Here is a 22,603-nt window from a genome sequence, read left to right as displayed (position 1 = left end):
TCTATTTGGTGACCTACCATGTCTAATTATCTATGTAGGTTGGCCACTGTTTCCAAATGAACTCTTCCAATCTCCCTCCAGGAGGTCTGCACTGTCACTGGAAAAGCTGACAGAATTGGCCTTGAACTGAGTGGCCCTTTCAGACGGCAGTTAAGAGTGAACCACATTGCTGTTGGTCTGGAGTCACATATAAAGAATCACAATCAGTGATACTTTCATGGTCATCATTACTGTGACTAATTTCCAATTCCATATTTATGAGTTACCAGCTGCTGTGTTGGGATTTGAACTCACGTTCCCAGAGCTTGAGCCTGATCTTCTGGCCCAGTGGCATTCCCACTATCCCACCATCTCTCCTCAGGGGTGAACTGGAGTGAGATATATAGTAGAGTTCCCAAGTGATCAGTACCAGAACCATTGCTGCTTTAGATTTATATCAATGACGCGCACTTGGGGGGTACAGGGCACAATTTTGAAATTTGCACATGACGGGAGGCTTGAAGGTGTAGTAAACAGTGTGGAGGATAGCAATAGACTTCAGGATGACGTAGGCAGCCTAGTGAAATGGGTGGGCAGGTGGCAGATGGAATTCACTGGGATAAGTGTATGATTTTGATTGGAATGATGAGTCAATACACGCTAAATGGTGCAATTTTAAAGAGGGTGCAAAAAGAGTGAGAGCTAGGGATGTTGGTGCACAAATCCATGAAGGTGGTAGGACAGAATTATAAAGCAGTTAATTGAGGGTATGGAACCGCAAGCTTTATAAATAGAAAAATCCAATCCAAAAGCCAGGAAGGTATCCTAAAGCTATATAAAACAATAGTTCAGCCCCAGCGGGGGGAATTTGGTCCAATTCTGGGCAGCACTCTGATGGAACGATGTGAACGTTTTGGAGAGAGTGGAGGAGAGACTTACTAGAATGCTCCCATGCATGAGGAATTACAGTTACATGAAGAGTTTGGGGATGCTGGGTTGTTGCTCTTAGAGCAAAGATGGTTAAGAGGAAATTTAAGAGCGGTGTTTACAATTCTGAAGAGTTTATATAGAGTAAATATGGGGAAACTGCTTTCAATAATAATAGTCTTTTTATTGTCACAAGTAGGCTTACATTAACACTGCAATGAAGTTACTGTGAAAAGCCCCTAGTCACCACATTCCAGCGCCTGTTCGGATACACAGGGAGAATTCAGAATTCTCAGCTGGTACGGGAATTGAACCCACGCTGCTGGCCTTGTTCTGCATCACAAACCAGCTCTCTAGCCCACTGTGGCTGAAGGCTTGATAACAAGAGGACTTGGGTTTAAGGTGATTGGTGATAGTGCCAGAAGTGGCATGAGGAAAATTGTTTTAGAATGAGTGGTTAGTATTTGGAATGCTTTAGCTGCCCAGAGTTGTGGTACCGATTCAATAGTAACTTTGAAAAAGGGAATTGGATAAATACTCGAGGGAAAATAATTTGCAGGGAAGGATGGAAAGAGCTGGGGAATGAGATTAATTGGATTCCTCTTGGGGAGAGCCAGCACAGATTTTGGTCAAATGGCCTCGTTCTTTGCGGTACAGGTCTACGATTCTGTGACTCTGCACTCACAACGCCTTTCTCTTTACAGCTTATCGAATAACTCTCTTGGAGATCGAGGAATTGAAAAGTTAGTTGAGCTCCTCCCAAAGCTGCATGTTTCAAAACTAATAAAGTAAGTTCATGGTGAATACCCAATTGATGTCCATGTAAGACAAAACCTAAACTACTGCATACATTCAGTGGCTTTTTATTCAGCTTTCTGGGTGACTTAATTTATAAATTAAGTGGAGGAAATTGTAGTTAAAATCTGAATATATTATGAGTTCGGTTCTATCAATTTTGCTGGCACAAATGTAAACGCTAAGAGTAGTTTTACTACAATGCTGCCGAGTTGCATTTTGTATTCTATCTGTGTTTTGAGAGCCATTTCCTGTGGTAAATTCGAGGACACTTCCCTATGCCGGCGTAGATCTGGAACAGGAAATATCAAGGGTACCACAAATCAGTGGTAATACGTATTTTGTGGGTTGCTAAACGACAGTAACGTTTAGGTTTGTGAAATAAACTCTTCCTGTAAGCAATGGTTTCTCAAGGTTAAAATTTACCTCCATATTATTTTGTCAACAGGCATTGGGTGGAATTTTCATATTTTTTCAGGCTGACTGAAAGCCGGCGTGTAGTTCTCTAGCTGCACAGATGAGTTTTTAGTCTAGATCTGGAGCCTCTCTGCAAACAAATAATCAGTTGGGGGGGGGCTGATAGAACCGGCGAGGCTGGCTTCACAACTCAGCACAGGAAGAAACCCCCCACATGGACACTGCCCCCTCCCCCCAACAAGCATCGGATGTCCCTCCCCCCCCCCCCCCCCCCCACCACACCCCCACCACAGCATCAACACAGGGCTCCCCACCCCTCCCAACAAACATAACATGAATCCTGCCCCCAATAGGGCTCCCCAGAGGGTCCACTTGGCAGTACTATCCTGTGCCATGGGGCAATGCAAGGGCACTGTCCAGCCATGTCTCTCCCCTCATGGGCTATACTTACCTTTGCGCCCCCGGGGGAGGGAGGGTTCCCCTCAACTGATTCACATTTTCCAAAATCTGTTGTAAACAGGTTTGAATATTCAGTGAGCTGGGGTAATTGGCGGGGGAGGGGGCTCGTTATTTATAATAAAATGTATGTAAAAGCATAAAAATGAGGTTATCCCACTTTGTGGGCCTGAACCTCATTACGTCGCTGCCAATGGGCGGGGAAATCGGAAAACAAGATCACGGCAGCGGAAATCTCGTTTCCCGATTCTCCTGGGATTTATTGCCCGCATCGCTGTTCGCGCTGGCGGCGAACGCTGGCACATAATCACCCATTATCTCCGTTGCGCTGTGACCACAAGTTGAAGTAAACTGGAACGATTGAATCTGGGCTATGATAATGATTCACCCTTGCCTTACTCATTTCATGATTTCCCTTCAGCCAGTTTGCCTTGTGGACTGAGTTACGAGAAGCAAAATAATAATGGTCGAATAAGCATCATCTCTGACTGTTGCATGGCCCCAATGATCTTTCCTGCAATCCCTAGATACTGGGAGCCTAACTCCTGCTGAAAAACCTTCGAACCTGCATTGAAAAGGCTACGAAGAAGCTAATTGAAGCCCAAGGGAAGCCAATATTACAACCAGATAGTAGCTACAAAACAAATGGCAGTGACTATTGCAGACCACAGTGAAGCCTTTGATTAAAAAAAGGGAGATGACAGAAAATGATGGTGTGACCACTGAGCAATTATTATGTAGGCTTAATTTCAAGATTTTGATCTACTTGGGACAAATTAATTGTCAGTTTTTAAAACACTATTAAAATATGCCTGGAGAGATTTATTGTTAATAGTATTGCTGGGTTAAAATGATAACCACAACTGTCTCTACAACAAGCCACTAACACTGATGTCCAAAGTAACTTTCTATCTTCACGACAGTGTCAGCAATAATTTCATCTCATTGGCCGGAGTCCTCTCTTTGGCTGGATGTCTGAACAGGGTCAAAGAAATAACTGAGGTGGCAATAAGGTAAGTTGACAATTGTCATGTGAAAGTACCTTTAAGAAATGGGTGTTAATAAATGGGTGTGTATATAAATATCTGTAGTGAGAGTACCTTTAAGAAATGGGTGTTTATTACTGCAGTGATGTCAGAGAGTGGGTGGAGTTGGGCTGTCTGTCAGCTTTTTACTTTCGTTTTAGGCTGTTTGCTGCAGGGTGTGTTTTAGTTTCGTTTTCCGAGCTGGACAGCTGCAGTCACAGCCAGAAAGAAGATGCATTAGAGTCTCTCTCTGTAATCTAAAGAATGTAAATCGATCCTTTGGTGATATTCAACCAATAACTGCTCTCAGTAGTGACTTTAACCTGATGTGCTTCTGTTGAAAGGTTTTGTTTTAAGTCTTATGGATGTTAAAAGGAAAGTAAGAATTACTTAATGTTGTATTCTTTGGGGGTTGTATTTGAATTAATGGTTTCTAAGATGTTCACTGTATGTTTTAAAAAGGTTAACTTGAGTTCATAGAATAAACATTGTTTTGCTTTAAAAAATACTTTTCCATTTCTGCTGTACCACACCTGTAGAGTGGGCCGTGTGCTCCCCATACCACAATCTATTAAAAGTTATGGGTCAGGTGAACTCCATGATATACTTTGGGGTTCTCTAAACCCTGGCCCATAACACAATGTTAAGGAGATTGAGAGAATTATTAATATAACTATAATTCACTCAAGAAAAAAAAAACTGTATTTACCAACTTGAAAACTCATGTAAGTTAGGATGAGGATCCCAATCATGAAGCTAAAATTGCCCACAGGCATAATATATTCTCAAAGGGGAGCTCCAAAAAAGCCTAAAGGCGTTCAGAAATAAAACCAAACACTGATGGGGATCAAGCCATTTGTCCCATTCCTTCCATAGACCGTGTATAATCTGCTCTACCGTGACATCCACGTCAACCATTTAATCCACTGAGGAAAATACAGCCTTTTTTCCAATTCTAATTCATGTCCAAGAAGCTGAGACACCTCTCGTTTCACACAACCCTCCCTCTGTACTTATTGCATTCCCAACCAGAGCGCAGCTGCAGTCCAGGGCCTGAAGTGTGAAGTAAAAAGCCATTGCCAGATGTTAAATACAAATTGAAATCTTCTTCCTCACATGGAATCCCCCCTCCCATTTTATAAATATGTGCACTGTTTGATTTTATGAATGCACCATTAGAGTGCTCCTTGCCCCTCCATGATCTACATCATCAACTCCCAAAGCATGATGGGAAATCAAAGTTATATGCAAAATAATTCTTTTTTTTTAAAAAAACTTTTATTTCCTTTTTCACATTTTCTCCTACATTTACACCCATTAACAATAAACAATAAGCAATAATGAATACAGTGTCAATCTCCATATCAACAACAATCCCATCCTCCCAGCAGACTCCCAAACAGCAGCCCGCATGTTAACATAAACAAATAACAAAATGGAATCAGGAATCACCCATAGTCACCATTAACACATACAGTCCCCCTCCGTCAGCCACCTCCTAATGTTCAATGTTATCCAATTCTTGAAAGTGCATAATGAATAACGCCCATGAATTGTAGAACCCCTCCATCCTTCCCCTCAGTTCAAACTTAACCTCCTCAAGAGTTAAGAATTCCAGCAGGTCCCCCTGACATGCCAGGGCACAAGGTGAAATGGTTGATCTCCACCCCAACAGGATCCGCCTTTGTGCGATCAATGAGGAAAAGGCTACAACATCTGCCTCTGTACCCATTTCCAACTCCGGCTGGTCCCACACCCCGAATATGGCCTCCCAAGAGCCCGGGTCCAGTTTCACGTGCACCACTTTAGAGACTATCCTAAAAACCTCCTTCCAGTAATCCTCCAGCTTTGGACAGGCTCAAAACATGTGAACGTGATTCGCGGGGCTCCCCCGCAACATTCCCACAAATCTTCTACCCCCTCAAAGAGCCAGCTCATCCTCGCCCTTGTGAGGTGTGCTCTATATACCACCTTCAGCTGTATCAGCCCCAACCTCGTGCACGAGGCGGAGGCGTTCACTCTCCGGAGCACCTCACACCAGAACCCCTCCTCCATACCCTCTCCCAACTCTTGCTCCCACTTTGCCTTGATCCCATCCAGCGGTGCCTTCTCCTCTTCCAAAATAGCTCCATAAACCGCTGATATAACCCCCATCTCCAGTCCCCCTGTTGTCAGCACCCTCTCCAACAATGTGGAGGCCGGCTCCACCGGGAAGCTCTGTATCTCCTTTCTGGCAAAATCTCGAACCTGCATGTATCTAAATATTTCCCCCTGCTCCAGCCCATACTTCGCTGTCAGTTCCTTCAATCCTGCAAACCGACCCCCAAGAAACAAATCTTTTAGTGTCTTAATCCCCTTCTCCTTCCATCTCCAAAAATTTCCGTCCCACGTCCCTGGCACAAATCTGTGGTTCCCCCGAATTGGCATTTCCCTTGACCCTGACCCCAACCCAAAGTGTTGGCGAAACTGTCTCCAAATTCTCAATGAAGCTATTATTATCGGACTCCCTGAGTATTTCCCCAGGGCCCCATCGGGAGCGGTGCTGTTGCAAGCGCCTTCAATCGAGCGCCTTCAATCCCCAACCCTACACAAATTCTCCTCCATTCTGACCTGGGAATCAACCCCTTTGACCCAGCTCCGCACCTTCTCCACATGCACCGCCCAGTAATAATACATCGGAAAACCCAAATGCCCTATCTGTGCAAAATAATTCTCAATAATTTTTTATCTGTGGAAAATATAACCGTGTAATTTTCCTTCAGGATCACTGAAGCAGTAAATAAGTTTTTAGTTAGTGGTAAGGCCAGATGTTTCCTGGAGAGGGGCGTGGCGAGGTGTGTGTGGGGGAGGGGGGGGGTGTTGGGAAGGGTTCCTCCTAATTGGCTGGTGGAAGATAAGGGGACAGATGAACTGGCTTTCCGTCACGTTTCCATCAAAGTCACACTGGCCAATTGGGGAAAACACCAAAGAATATTCACAGCATTTGAAGACTTTTTTTTAAACCAAGATAAATATACTTTCCATTTCGATCAGCTCCATGAGCTGTTTAATATACAGAACACTCCCTATGTTTTGTCATCAGAACAGGTGGAGTTTACCATCATGTCCACACAATACAAAATGTCTTGGGATGACTTTCACATTCTGGTGTCGAGGCGGTTGGGGGGGGGGGGGTGCAACTCAAAAGCAGTGTTCAGCCTCTAATCTCTGCATGATGATACATAGGTTACTACTGTACATGCAGGTAGCATTGTGCTGCTTCAGAGATTTAGAAAAAGGTTAATGATTATGGTAATACTGGGCCAATTTATGCCTAGATCAGTTGAAACACTGCTATGTGCAAATAAAATCTCTTTGCCACTTAAATCTGACTGTTAGATTTGATTGCATGCGATTTCAAATGATGCTGTTGGAGCACTGACAACACTGCCTCTTTAAAACACAACGCCTAGACCACAAGCAGTGTACTGTCACAATTTTCTTTTTAATTTTTGTTTATTGGTCATTCCTAGTTGCTCAGGAGGAGGTGGATGGCGAGTCTTCAGTGACTCCAGCCCATGGGGTGAAGGTACTTTCACAGTGCCTTTAGATAGGGAGTTCCAGATGGTCGGGAGTTCTAAGATTTTTGACTCAATGATAATGAGGTAACAGTGACATGTGTCCATGTCAGGATGGCTGTGACTTGGAGGAGGAAAGATTTGAAATAGTAAATTTATAAAAACTTCATAACTGCTTTCATTTTGATGTTTAAAAAGTTTAATCCGTCTTTTAATTTCTGTTTTAGTTTGGGCACGAGTGGAAAAGGATTACTCAAATTCTGTGGAAAATACAGGTAATTCTACTATTCTTTGAATTGCCAGTGCTTTAAAAAAATATTTCTGTAGTGTCTTATTACATCTGTCTCCAAGTAGTTTACATATATGAACCTCTTCACGCTGAAGTGCATTAACCAGCACCCCCGACTCGATCCCCACCACACAAAAAAATGCCAGAGTGAAATCTTGGCAGTGTGACAATGCCAGCCTGGCACAAGGTGACAGTACCAAGCTTGCATTACCCAGGTGGCACCAACAATGCCAGGGTGCCACCCTGCCCAGAGGGCAAGCACCTGAGGCCTCCGATCCCCTGCAAGACCCCCACGAGTGCCATTCCATCTGGTCCCTGTTTGTGGAGATCAGCACCGAACACCACTTGCCCGAGGTCTCCAAGCAAGGGAGTTAGATCCCACACCTTGGTTAGCTCTCAGGAACACATATTAGAGTGAGACTAGCTGTCTCACTCTAATATGCAGATTTGCCAGAAAGTGATACCGTCCACAATGGGTGGGATTCACATTGCGATGTCTCGTGAAATCGCATTAGATCTCGCAAGGCATAGCAGGTAGATCCCGAAAGTGGGATCTTGTGGCATCTACCGGCCGTACTGCTGTCCAGGCGCAACATGGCTTATGGATCTCGCCCAGCACAAAAAAAGAGACCCTGCGGCCTATCTGCGGCGGCCACCAAGCAGCTGCCTTTTCTAATCCCAGTTTCCAGCATTAGGTCCGAATAATTGGATGTGTTGTCCGATAAAAGTGTTAACGAAAAGATTTTTGTTACTATTTTTGATGAAAGGATTATGGCCAAGCGGAAGCTGTGATTGGGGGTCTGAAATGCATGGAGGATAGGGGATCATGAAATGGGAAAGGGAAGTTGTCCTATGAGAACTAAAGCCTGAGTGGACAACATTCAAGAAATATCCTCCTCCTTCTCCTGAGATATCTCCTGGTTTCCTGGTAACAATGTCTGTGTCCTCATGATGGTGATGACATGAAGATTGCAGCAGGACACCATGAACAGCGTTTCCTGGAGGATTCATTCTGAGCCCTTCAGAAAGAAGCGTTGCTTCATTACACCAATGATCTGCTTCACAGTGTTCCTGGTGGCTTTAGTACTTTCGGCATACACGTGTTATTTTCACATGGTTGGTTAGTCGGCGGTGTGGAGTTGTGAAGGAGTGGAGGTTTGAGTCATGTATCTAGGGGGCAAGATTCATCTCCGAGAAGCTTCACTGGTTCTCTGTGGAGGTCCAAAAATGGTGGCAGTGGCTGACTGCTTAAGAATGAAGGTATTGAGGCTGCTTCCAGGATAGTGGGCATTCACTAACATGATGGATTGTATATGATCACACACCAATTGTACACTAATTAATTGAGAGTTCATTCAGTTCGTGTACCTCTCCCCATTGAGATGCAGGCCCGGCAGAGCCAAGCACCCCAATCGCGAACCCCGCTTTCCTGGAAATACCATGGGATCTCCCATTTTGCTCCTCACTGCTGAGGGAGAAAATTATTTATTCACCTCAGCCAGTTTAGATGCTCTCCGTCACCGCGTGGATACATCAATGGACAGCATATTGGGAGATGATGGATATGTCACCTTCTCCTGTCGGGATTTTTTCCAGATCCAGAGTAGCTCAATGAAACAGGCACTGACAGCACCGTCCTCGTCCTGGTGTGAGGTTCCAGGTTCTGTTGAAGGAGGTGATAGAGCTCTGTGACGACGTGCTTGTTGAATCAGAGTCGCCTCGTGCTCTCCTTCTTGATTAGGTGTAGATTGGAAAAGTGTTCTTGGATAACCTGGGGTGAGAAGGAAAGAGCGCCCCCTCCCACTCCCTCTTTACAGAGCTTCCCTCTCTTCAGCCTCTGCCCCATGTGTTGGTCATATTACAGACCCAGATGCACTGTAAGTACAGTCCCCATACCTTGTCCAGAGTTGTGTCACTGTTAGAGAAAACAAAATAGCGATAATATTCAATGTAAATGGGGAATGTATATGGGGAGGTGGTGGCATAGTGGTATTGTCACTGGACTAGTAAACCAGAGGCCCAGAATAATGTTCTGGGGACCCAGGTTCAAATTCCACCAATAAAAATCTGGAAGTAAAATTACCATGAAACCATTGTCGATTGTTGTAAAAATCCATCTGGTTCACTAATGTCCTTTAGGGAAGGAAATATGCCATCCTTACCTGGTCTGGCCTACATGTGACCCCAAACCCACAGTAACTGTGGTTGACTCTTAACTGCCCCTTCAACGGCAATTAGGGATGGGCAATGAATGCTGGCCCAGCCTGCGACGCCCACGTCCCATAAACGAGTAAAAACAAATTTTAGGTAGTAAATGGGAAAGGTGGGGGTCTCTATGTTGTGGGCAGTTTACTCTTCAATTGCATTGTGAATGAAGTCAATGTCCAGGATTTTCTGGAACGGGGGTGGCTCGACCTTGGTTGATGACTGGACCAGCAGCATATCTCCCAAACCAATGAGACTAATGATTGAGAACAGAACAGGGAAATGACAGGGACCAAATTCTGACGAATTCCAGTCACATCGCAAACAGGAAGCAAAATAAAGAGAATGAAAGGAAGTTTGAATTGAGGAGAGAGAAAAGATACAGAAAGGAAAAGCAAAAAGATAATAGCATTTAAAATTTTAAGTATCTGTAAGAATAATTTACTACCTGTAGGAATCAGAATGTACAATTAAAATGATCCCTTTTAGGGCTGGAGAGGGTGAGTAGCACGATGGAAACGTGAATCTTGTGTTCAGGAAGATGCTGTTAAGTACAGCTATAGCTCTCTGCAGGAAGTTTAATTTGGAAATAATGTGCAAACGCTGCAATTTCTTGAACTCATGGGGAAGTTGAGGACACACTGCTAGGTTTGCAAGGCTGGCAGTGAGTCAAAGTGGTATGTTTTCCTCAGTCACTGGCGGCACGCTGTCCCACAGACACTTAATGTGCTGGAGGCAGGATTTCTGCCCCTCAGGGACGGGAAGTCCTTGCTGGGCTTGCCACCAGTTAAATACAGGCTATGAAGGAATGAGGCCCTCAAGTGCCCACTTAAGGATCTGGATTGGAGCACTGGCAGGTGGGCCCCCCTGTTGGCTCCCCCGCTGCTGGTATAATTGTGGTGGGGTCTGGAATGGGCTGATTGGTGATGGGCAGACCACGCAGTTGATTTAACGTGCCCAAATATGATCTTAAAAAATAGGGCTGAAGTAGAAATGCTTTTTTGACTTGGAACCAGGCGCTCTCAAGCTTCATTCTGAATCATGATTAGTAACGGGAACAATCATTTCACATTGACCTGAAACTTGTAATGAATGGCCAATAATCAAATGACCCAAATCACCATCTCCGCCCCCACCCCCCCAACCCCAGTATCCATCTCGTATGTTTCCTGCCCCCTACTTCACATCACTTTTATGTTTGTTCACATGAAAATACACAAAGTAATTGATGGATGATTTTCTTTCGTTTCAACTTCTCTAGATTTCAGCAGGAACAAGAATTCCAAGAGTCATCGAAAATCTTGTCAATTGGAGCTAGATATGGGAAACAGGATTTATGCGTGCCAAAGAAAATGAGGTACAAATCTTTTTGAGGTGTTTTAAGAATATTAGAAATGCCTAATCCAAAACAGGCCTGTGAACAATACTTACCAGTCGTTCCAGAAGTTTAGAGTTTTTTTGTGTGTGGCGTAGCTCTAAAATGTTTCACCTTTCAATGGATTATGGTGCTTTGTGTTACAGTCTTGAAGAGTGTGAAATGGATGATAAAACCATGGGGAACCTCTGCTTGATACTTGAACAGTGTTCTGGACTTACAGAGCTCGAGTGAGTACAAGATGGGAATGAAAATGGGCTATAAAAAGCTATTGGATAAAGGGACCCAAGGTCAATCACTTTTTGTCAGCGACAGTCAGTGTTTCAGCTCTAGCTCATTGATGAACGGTTATATTTGGGAAAACTGAATGAGCAATCTGAGATGGAGCATATTGAGGCTAGCTGGTAACAGGGACTTGTAACAGAAGGTGAATTGGAAAAATGTTTGGCCTAACAGATTGGCCAAGGAACACAATTTTAAAACCTTTAGAACATAATGCTGACAAGGTCAAAGGCTACCTGGGTGAGGTACCAGTGGGTTTAATGCCCCCCCCCATCTCCCCTCTCATCCCAAATGCCTCCCCGAACAGGCGCCGGAATGTGGCGACTAGGGGCTTTTCAGAGTAACTTCATTTGAAGCCTACTTGTGACAATAAGCGATTTTCATTTCATTTTCATTTCATTTCAATTATGACAGTCTACCAATGTGACTGACCCCTTTATGCAAAATCGGGAAGAAAATATCAATGCACGTCCTAAAACATCACTTCGGAAATTAGATTGACGCTGTTAGTCCTGGAGAACAGTGTTGATCATGGGATTAAATTTCCTCCAGTAATAAGGGGTTCAGCTTCTTTGGTTTCGCACTATGCACCCTCCATCATTTAAGATGTTTAGGCAGTTATTTTGAGAACCTGGGTATTTTATGAACTTGCTGTAGCATCTTTTTCAACGCTGGGAGTATGTTGGCGCTTCCAGCTGTGCTATTAAAACATCAAAAGCTTGTTGGGTGAGGAATAAAGTTCTCTGCACATGTTAAATATCCATGCAAGGAGCCCCATACAGCACAGGAGCATGCTGCCCGCAGAATTCCTTTGGTATTCTTGTGTCTATCGTAAACTTTGCCTAGTAGACGTAGTATAACAGCAGCCTAAATAGGCATCTATCCATTCCAAAAGCACAATAGTTACTGGATATGGGACAGCACCTAACTTGTTATATTCTTGGAGTCAATGGTCTGGGATTCCAATGGGAATTCTCCATATCTACTGGGTTCACTTTACCTGGAAATTTGAGAAGCAGAGTCGACAGGTAAAAATGATGCTATTTCTCTATGGTTTCTGTTAAAATTATCTTCCTCCAGTTAAACTTCTGTATCACGATGCACTCAGTCTTGTAAGAACCTTTTAAGAATTGATCACCTCAAACCTACCATGGTCTGACCTGTACTCTTTCCATTTGCAGCTTGTCAAATAATGCACTGAGTGACGAGGTTATTACAGAACTACTGAATCATCTACCAGACCTACATGACTTGAAGATTTTGAAGTAATCCATTCAATACCCCTTCAGAAAAACGATTTATTATTACAAACATATGTTTAGACTGCTGAGTGCCTCCAGGGAATTCTGTGCTTCCTGTAATTGATGAATTCACGCTCGATCATTTGGAGACTTTCCATTGAGAACCCACACTTCTCCATAAAGCTATGCTAGCATTGTTTTGCATGTCCAATGGGTCATTTGAACCTGAATCTTACCAGAGCTGGAATGGTTCAGTGGGTAACTCTCCTCCCTCTGTACCAGAAGCCCCCATGTTCAAGTCCCATTCCCAGGACTTGTTGGCTATGAGGGAGCCCAGGCACTGATGCAGGCAAGCCAGCATGTATTGGTGCTGCTTCCCAGCTGGATAAATGGGGAGGGTTAGCGGCAGGAACGGCATCCAGTTGTAAAATCACCTGACAAACTTTATTAAAAAATGATGGTTGATATGAAGGAGTGATCAAGCAACATTGTGGTGACCCAATGTAATTTGGGAAAAGCTGAAAGAGGAAAGAAGGATTTGGATTTGCTCTGTAACCTTCTATATGTATGTTAATAGGGAATTTTAGAATTTGATCTGATATAGCTCGATGATATTTTGCTGCAGATGTTTGCAATTATTTTTTCTGCTGTGATATCCATGGTATGACACAGCTGTATACTATAGCATGGCACCACTGTTAGCAAAAAACTTGGCTGAAAGCTAGCTTCCTCAGATTGAGAGGTTTTGAGGTTCTCTTAGGCAGTTGAAGATGGCATGTCAGCATGTAGAAGCCTGTCTCTGTTACCAACCGAAGTGCTTTATGTTCACCCTACAAAAATTCAATTGTTGATTTTGCCTTTCCCCATCTCTTCCACCTCGCAGCATTACAGATAACATTATTTCACCAGATGCTATCCTTTTGCTGGCTAATTCTCTGAACATCTGTGAAAATGTTCTGGAAGTAGATGTGAGGTAAGTGTGGCAGGATCTTGCATTGAAATATTGGGGAAGCTTCAGCATAAAGAGTATTGGGAATTGAGTCGCCAAATTGTTTTGCCAGCTTTCCAGCACCTGTCGACGCTTCCAAAATGTTCTGGCAGGTGGTAAGGGGGGGGAGAGTCTCCTGGTCAGCCGTTGCTTGATGTGGAGTGGCACTTCTGCCTGACGATCTATTCCAGGCGAAATTAGTTATGGAAACGGACATAAGCATGTGCTTTGTCTGCCTCATGTGCCTCCAGGCAAGGGAAGAGGAAAGAGGAATTGCATGTGGAAATTACGGCGAGTCTTCAATGGCACTCACTGTGAATATTTTGTTCAGCCTAGCTGTTGGAACTTTTGTCGATCTCAGAGTAGGACCACATCACTGAAAGAATGCCCTGTCCTGATGCAGTTCTGATCGATTACACACCATGATGATATTGGCTCTCAGAACCCTCCCAAGGGCAGCACGTTCTCCCCGTTTCTGTGTGGGTTTCCTCCAGGTGCTCCGGTTTCCTCCCACAGTCCAAAGATGTGCAGGTTAGGTGGATTGGCCATGATAAATTTCCCTTGGTGTCCAAAAAAGGTTAGGTGGGGTTACTGGGTTACGGGATAGGGTGGAGGCGTGGGCTTAAGTAGGGTGTTCTTTCCAAGAGCTGGTGCAGACTCGATGGGCCGAATGGCCTCCCTCCGCACTGTAAATTATATGATTCTGAGTCATTTTGTGACTGAGGTACTGTTGTTATCGAGGCAACTTGGGGAGGAGTTATGTGTCCTGGAGGACCACTGTTGCTTGTTTTAGCCTTAGTTTACTTATTCTTATTCTGTCACCTTTGCTCATGAGTCGCCAGGCATCTTTCTGATACCGCCACGTGGTTCAAGTCCAAGTAATGATTAATAATGCAACACACCGCTTAGTAAGAGTTAAATCAATGCTCATTTATTATATACAGCAATTAATACTTATACAATAATCCCACTTCTAGACTACTACCTACCACTAAAGGCCAATACTTAACTTTGGAAATGGCCCACCAGGTCAGGGAAACGAATGGTCTTTCGAATTGGTTCTGAGCCTGCGGGATTCAAAAGCTGGTACAAGTCGATAGTCAGGAGTGCCTATCTGGTAGCGATCGCTGGAGTAAAACTTACGGTTTCTTGTAGAAGGGTCTCGAAGGTTGCGAGCAGGAAAAGAAGGGTCGAGTTGAACTTGGCCCCTATTCTTATAGTCCCCAGGGGCTTCCCGCCTCTCGGGGCGGACCTTGTACCTGGTTCCAAGTGATTGGACTTGGTCCCAATCACTTGGTTCGATATGCTCCAATACTGGAGCGATTCCTTGATCGGGGGGTGGTTGTTTCTTTGTGTTAGCCCCTGCTGGTGCCAAAAGGTCTGGGTCGGCTTTGAGTTGCTAATTTGTAGCAATTGTTCCCGGGGATGGCTGCTTAATATGCAGATGGCTGGGTTGTTGTGATGTTGATGGCTGCAGGTATCGGTCTGGGCTGACTTCCCCAGAAGCGAATACACTGTTTTACCTGCAGCTGTGCGTTTGAGTCCTGTTGGCTGATTTTCCCATCAGCCTCTTCTGTTCGCCATTTTAAATTGGGGTTTGACCATTCTAATCGGGCAGCTATTTTACATGGCTACACCACACAAGGAAAAAATAGGCAAATGAGTAGTTTGCGTGAGCGTGATTTAGCCAACTTAAAACTAAGCCCACTGTTGGGTGCATTTTGCTATTTATTTTGGCCTTGGGGTGTTCCTCTCCGCCGAGGCCACGCTTCAAGGGATTTCTTAAACGGCTGTTCGCAGATCGGGGCATCATGTTGAGCGGCAGCCCCAAACTTTCCCCCTCTTTCAACACCCCCAACCCCGCTCTATCGATCTACTACCCTCATCTCCTCTAATTGGCAAGGCCGTGCCGGGCCTGACCCCTGACTGTGCCAACATTGCACCTGGGCACCTGAGAGTGTCATGGTGGCACTGTCAGGGTGCCCAGGTGGCATTGCCAGGGGGAGTGCCAGGATACCAATGTCCTGGGAGACCTCCCGAGATGCCATTACACCTGGCTCACATTTGTGTGGGCCAGTGCTAAACGACGCCCTGTGATGTCTCCCCGTCGTGACTGTTAGGTGCCAAGTGAATCCAGCATCTGGGTATTTAAATGAGCTGATCCAGATCGTACTGAGTGGAGCAAGTCGGATGACTCGCAATCGGCCCGGCGCCCAGCGTGGAGTCCAATTTGGGGTTCTCACGTGATTTAAAGCCGGGCGCAACGGGGCCGCTGAATCGCGCCCTCTGTTTTTAGTGGTGAAGTTGATTGATAATTGTTCGTCCAAACAATTAGAAGCTCCCTAATTCCTTTTTAATCGAGCGTCATAGGGTCTTTAACATTCACCCAAGCTATAAGAATGGACCAGACCTCAGCTCTTAGTGACCTCTTCAAAAGATGGCATGTGCAGTGATACCAGTGTCTTTGCTGAGCTAAACCCCTTCCCCGTTCTCCTGTATCTCTTAAACAACCCCTGCAAGATCATAAGTGCTTTCTTAAGAATGCCGTGTCAACCTCAGTCAGGTACACAACCCAAAGGAGCAAACTACTTGACCTTGAACCAATATAAAGGAAGCAAGTAATTTTAGTTTACATTAGCCCCTAACTGCTGTCTGCTTCATCAGGCAGTCAGAAATGCTCCTGCTGGAGGAATAAATCATTGTGATGAGCATGGGGCGAAATTCTCCGTTATCGGCGGAAAGTCCGCCGATCGGCAAAAAAAACGGCGCAAATCCCACTTGCGTCACGTCATAAAAATGGGCCGATAGTCTCCGGCCCGAAATGGGCTAGCAGCGACGTGACGGGATCCGCGCTTGCGCAATGGTTCACGCCGTGCAGCGTCATACGTGCTGCACGGCATGACGGCTCATAAGGCCGCGCAGCTCCCCCCCACCCGACCGCAACACCCGACCGCAACACCCGACTGGATGGCTAGCCGTCGCTCAGCCCCGAGGTTCGAGTCACGCGATGTGGAGGCGCTCCTGGACGCGGTGGAGCAGAGGAGGGACGCCCTGTATCCCGGGCACGGCCGCAGAGTTGCCCCACGCCACAACCGGCGTCTGTGGAGGGAAGTGGCAGAGGCCGTCACCGCTGTGGCCCTAACACCACGGACAGGCTCCCAGTGCCACAAGAAGGTGAACGACCTCGTCAGAGCAGGCAGGGTGAGCCTCCCCATATCCCCCATATCCCCCCCTTCCCATATCCCCCCCTCCCCCATATCCCCCATATCCCCCCTCCCCCATATCCCCCATATCTCCCCCTCCCCCATAATCCCCCCTCCCCCATATCCCCCCTCCCCCATATCCCCCCATATCCCCCATACCCCCCCTCCCCCATATCCCCCCTCCCCCATATCCCTCATATCCCCCCTCCCCATATCCCCCCCCTCCCCCATATCCCCCCTCCCCCATATCCCCCCTCCCCATATCCCCCCTCCCCCATATCCCCCCTCCCCCATATCCCCCATATCCCCCCTCCCCCATATCCCCCATACCCCCCCTCCCCCATATCCCCCCTCCCCCATATCCCCCCTCCCCCATATCCCCATACCACCCCTCCCCATATCCCCCCTCCCCATATCCCCCCTCCCCCATATCCCCCCTCCCCCATATCCCCCCGTCCCCCATATTCCCCCCTCCCCCATATCCCCCCCTCCCCCATATCCCCCATATCCCCAAGTGAATCCAGCCCTAACCTTAACCTCTGCAATGCACGCGCAACCGATGGTGTGCATTCATATACCTGCCTAACACTGTTGCCTTTTACCGCTGCCACCCCCCACCCCCCCCCCCACAGGAGAAGCGCGCACACAACAATAGGGAGCATGTGAGGACTGGAGGAGGGCCCGCTGATGAGAGGCCACTGACCGTACACGAGGAAAGGGCCCTGGAACCGGCTGGCGGACCTGAGGACCGGGAGGTTGCTGATGCAGAGGTCGGGGCCCCACGAGCAAGTGAGCCACCAACAGCCCGTCCCCATATCCCCCCTCCCCTATATCCCCCTCCCCCGTATCACCTGATCACTGCCTGATGTCTAACCATGCATGCTTCATTGTGTATCGCAGGACCAAACGTCCAGGCACCCATCCCCGCAGATGCACACCGCCCGCAGGATGCCCCTCGGAGACCACAGGAGACGGAGAGACCCGCACCCTCCAGCGTGCGACGCCCGCAGGATGCCCCTCGGAGACCACAGGAGACGGAGAGACCCGCACCCTCCAGCATGCGACGCCCGCAGGATGCCCCTCGGAGACCACGGGAGACGGAGAGACCCGGACCCTCCAGCATGCGACGCCCGCAGGATGCCCCTTGCACACCACGGGAGACGGAGAGACCTGGAGCAACAGGGAGACGACACCCCCGTCACGTGCGGGAGCGACCACCCAGCGTTGAGGGGGGCAGCCACAGGCCCCCGTCACATCCGAGTCAGGACACCACTACCCAGGACACCACTATCCAGGACACCCCTACCCGGGACACCACTACCCAGGACACCCCTACCCGGGACACCACTACCCAGGACACCCCTACCCGGGACAGCACTACCCGGGACAGCACTACCCGGGACAGCACTACCCAGGACACCCCTACCCGGGAAGACAAAATACCGGACAGTGACTCAGAGTGGATGGGTGGAGACGAACCCCCACCCCAAAGTGCCATAGACTCAGAGTGGGACGAAGAGCACGACACAACGCCACTGCTGTCACCAACACCCTCCACCATCGCAGAAACACTCACCACGGTTGGGCACTTTAGTGATGAGGCGTCTGGTACACTCACTGGTGCGCACAACACAGCCGTCCCGGTACAGCAGGTGGAGGTAGGACCAGCAGAGGGACCGGGCGGTCGGAGGGCAGCCCAGGCCAAGCGAACATCTGCCGCCCAGATGGATCCCGGGTTCCTGCAGTTACCACACCCACACATAGATCCGATGCAACCACCGACACGGAGACGAGCGAATAGGGTGACGGGTGGCTTGCGGCGGCTGCGGTCGCAGGTGGAGGAGTCCACCCGCGTCCAGGAGCTGGGAGTGGTCCCGGTCATGCGTGCCACCCAGGCTGACACCGCACGGGTGGCGTCCGCGGTGGAGGCAATGGGTGCGACGGTGTCAGACATGGGGAACGGTTTGCGAGGCCTGGGGCCTTCCGTGCAGGCGGCGTCTGTGGCCCAGGAAATGGCTGCCCTCTCACAGGAGGCCATGAGCCAGTGCCAGCGCCAGATGTCAGAGGCGCTCAACGCCATAGCCCAGTCTCAGCAGGCCATGGCCCAGTCTCAGCAGGCCATAGCCCAGTCTCTGCAGGCCATGGCCCAGTCTCAGCAGGCCATAGCCCAGTCTCTGCAGGCCATAGCCCAGTCTCTGCAGGCCATGGCCCAGTCTCAGCAGGCCATCGCTGAGGGCATGGGGCCAGTGGCCATGTGCGAGCCGGCGTCGCACTGTCACAGACAGGGTTCGACAACCCCCTGGGCTCCATGGCTGCAAACCTGCAGACCCCTGTCGATACCAGCACGGGCCTCCAGGACTGGCAGCGCCAGATGTCGGGGGCGCGTTGGATGGCCAGTCCGTTCGCATCCCCCACCCATGTAGAGGCCTGGGGGCCATCGGGCACCCCGAGGGAGGAGGAGGTGGTGTGGTCCGTCCCGGCTCCCTCTGTAGGGGAGGTCCCGGTACACCGCGACACCTCGGACTCCCCCCCCCCCCCCCCCCCCCTTCCGTCCCAGGTGCATCGGGTGGGCAACGGGCAGGACAGGCTGGCAGCTCGCCATCCCAGTCGCCCGGGCCGCAGCCTGGCCCATCTAGGCCAGGACGCCCCAGGAAACGGCCGCCAAAGGGATCCAGTGTCAGAGGGCAGGAATCACAGGAGTCCACCTCCAGTTCTGCTGTACCGTCTGGGGAACCACGTAGACGTAGTCAAAGGGCCCGTAAGGCCAAACAATTAGACACTGAGTAAGTTGGCACGGGTGCAGGGCACAGATGAGTTTTAGGGGCGAGGGCACGTGCATGAACTCCTTTGGTTATTAAAGTCAATGTTACACCTACCGAAGCTGCCTTTGTGCTCTGTCCAAAGTGTGCGGGCGTGTCATGTACGTTGAGCGCAAGTGTGTGTGTGACGGGTGGTCTTACCTCAGCCCCAGGTGAGTCTGCCCCCTTCCCCCTGGGCCGCCATCAACATCCCCCGGGCAGAGGACGGGACCGTGCGCTGCAGTGTCACAGCCGCATGCAGGGATGGTCCGGGTGGATGGTGGTACTGTGGCCATGGGTCAGACATAGTCCAACGATGTAGAGCCAGGAGCTCATCGCAGGGCGGGTTGTCATCATCCTCCATGGCCTGCGATAGACACGCGTCCACCCGCAACTGGGTGAGCCCGGCCCGTTGTGCCGCCGGTGGATCGGCAATTGGGGGGGGGGGTGTGCATGCGGGTGGGGTGTGTGGGGTTGGGGAGGGGGGGTGAGGGTGCTGGGTGGGTGGATGGGTGGGGGGTGTGGGTGGTCGGCTGTTGTCATGGTGTGCGGTCTGTGGCCATACTACCCGATTCCCACGCCCATCTAGTCAGTGAAGCGGGCGTCTATCAGTCTGTCCCGTGCCCGCTGGGCCAGCTGGTAACGGTGGACAGCCACCCGCCTGTGTCTACCCCGTCTGCCCTGACCATTGCCCCCATCCCCCTCATCTGGGGAGGACTGGGCCTCTTCCTGCTGCTCCTCCACTCCGCCCTCCTCTGCCTGCGGCACATCGCCCCTCTGCTGGGCTATGTTGTGCAGGACGCAGCACACCACAATGATGCGGCCGACCCTATCTGACCGATACTGGAGGGCGCCCCCAGAGAGGTCCAGGCACCTGAAACGCATCTTCAGCACGCCAAAGCACCTCTCGATCACTCCCCTTGTCGCTACATGGGCATCATTGGAGCGGTTCTCCGCCTCATTGCGTGGCCTCCATATAGGCGACATCAGCCACGATCGCAATGGGTAGCCCTTGTCGCCCAGCAACCAGCCCCTCAGCCGGGGATGGCGTCCCTCGTACATGCCGGGGATGGATGACCGCGACAACACGAATGAGTCGTGTACACTGCCTGGGTGACGGGCGCAGACGTGCAGGATCATCATGCGGTGGTCGCAGACCACCTGTACGTTCATTGAATAGGTCCCCTTCCTATTAGTGAACACGGCCCTGTTCTCTGCAGGTGGCCACACGGCGACGTGCATCCCATCGATCGCGCCCTGGACCATGGGGAACCCGGCAACGGCAGAGAAGCCCACGGCCCGGGCATCTTGGCTGGCCCGGTCCACGGGGAAGCGGATGTAGCGGTGCGCCATGGCATAAAGGGCATCTGTCACTGCCCGGATGCACCGATGTCTGCGATATGCCGGACAGGTCCCCACTCGGTGCCTGGAATGACCCCGTTGCATAAAAGTTCAGGGCCACCGTAACCTTGACGGACACGGGGAGAGGGTGTCCCCCGCCAGTGCCACGCGGTGACAGGTGTGCCAGCAGGTGGCAGATGTGTGCCACGGTTTCCCGGCTCATCCGGAGTCTCCTCCTGCATTCCCGGTCCGTGAGGTCCTGGTATGACTGCCGGGGCCGGTACACACGGGGCGCCCTCGGGTGCCTCCGTTGCCGTGGGGCCGCGATGTCCTCCTCCCCCTCCTCGTCCTGTCGGTCAGGTGTCCCTCCAGCCTGGGCGGCTGCCGCCTGCCCCTCTGCGGCAGCCTGCGCCGCCTCTCTGGCACGCTCCTCCTCCTCCTCCTCATCCAGGGCAACATAGACATGAGCGGCTGCCACCACGGCGGCCAACATCGCTGGATGGTCTGAAAACATGACGGCCTGGTGGGGGGGGAGGGGAACGACGACATGTCATCATTGCCCATATCCCCTCCTCCCCCCAGCCAGATGGCATGGACCGCATGGGTCCAACTGTTGGAGGCTGGCACCTGGCCAGGTGGACCAACTCATTTGCCCTCCCATCACCCACCCCGGCACGGACCCCCCTCCCCAACCTCCACCCCAGCATGGACCCTCCCCCCAACCTCCACCCCGGCACGGACCCCCTCCCCATCCCCCAACCTCCACCCCAGCACGGACCCCCCCCAACCTCCACCCCAGCACGGACCCAACCTCCACCCCGGCACGGACCCCCTCCCCAACCTCCACCCCAGCACGGACCCCCTCCCAACCTCCACCCCAGCACGGACCCCCCCCCAACCTCCACCCCGGCACGGACCCCCCCCCAACCTCCACCCCGGCACGGACCCTCTCCCCAACCTCCACCCCAGCACGGACCCCCCCCCAACCTCCACCCCGGCACGGACCCCCCCCCCCAACCTCCACCCCGGCACGGACCCCCTCCCCAACCTCCACCCCAGCACGGACCCCCCCCAACACCCAACCTCCACCCCAGCACGGACCCCCCCCCTCCCAACCTCCACCCCAGCACGGACCCCCCCCCAACCCCAACCTCCACCCCGGCACGGACCCCCTCCCGGCACTCCCCCGGAGCCCAGCCTACTCTAACCACCCCCCCCCCCGCCGCCGCACACACACACAAGCCGAGACACACCTCTCCTCACGCAATCAGTCTGCGGCCACGCCATTTCCTGCCCAGAACCAACCCCCCAGGCCGTCACTCATCTCCTCGCTGGTCGGCGTGAGCCTGGAGCACCGGGTCACGCCGATGAAAAGGAGGTTTGATTCACGTCGACGTGAACGGTCATCACGTCGACAGGACTTCGGCCCATCCGGAAGGGAGAATATCGGCAGGCCGAAAATCGGCTGCCTTGCGCAGACCCGTGACATTCTCCGCGGCAGCGGCGCCATTAACGCCCCGCCGACTTTTCTCCCTTCGGAGACTTGGGCGGGGGCGGGATTCACGGCGGCCAACGGCCATTCTCCGACCCGGCGGGGGGTCGGAGAATGACGCCCCAGATTTCTCAACACCACTGAATACAAGCTATAGACAAGAATTGTGGTGATCACTCTTTGTCATGGCCTTTAAAAGAATAGCCCAGGAATTCCGTCCTGTTTCCAATGGT

At 50.3% G+C, this 22,603-nt stretch overlaps 1 protein-coding gene across 2 annotated transcripts in view; it reads left to right on the top strand.

Annotated features, from left to right (window-relative positions):
- nlrc5 (NLR family, CARD domain containing 5) overlaps positions 1-22,603 on the top strand; it is a 318,509-nt gene that overhangs the window by 140,682 nt on the left and 155,224 nt on the right. For both annotated transcript variants that reach the window (XM_072518410.1, XM_072518409.1), the window contains exons 19-25: positions 1,611-1,694; positions 3,498-3,587; positions 7,384-7,431; positions 10,912-11,007; positions 11,172-11,255; positions 12,489-12,572; positions 13,432-13,521. In XM_072518410.1, coding sequence (XP_072374511.1) covers positions 1,611-1,694; positions 3,498-3,587; positions 7,384-7,431; positions 10,912-11,007; positions 11,172-11,255; positions 12,489-12,572; positions 13,432-13,521 — 576 coding nt within the window. The remainder of the gene's footprint in view (positions 1-1,610; positions 1,695-3,497; positions 3,588-7,383; positions 7,432-10,911; positions 11,008-11,171; positions 11,256-12,488; positions 12,573-13,431; positions 13,522-22,603) is intronic.

This window comes from Scyliorhinus torazame, chromosome 10 (genome assembly GCF_047496885.1).
Source record: "Scyliorhinus torazame isolate Kashiwa2021f chromosome 10, sScyTor2.1, whole genome shotgun sequence".
In the NCBI taxonomy this organism is placed as follows: domain Eukaryota; kingdom Metazoa; phylum Chordata; class Chondrichthyes; order Carcharhiniformes; family Scyliorhinidae; genus Scyliorhinus; species Scyliorhinus torazame.
Note: the sequence above shows the minus strand (reverse complement) of the source record. Positions and strands in the feature narration are given on the sequence as shown.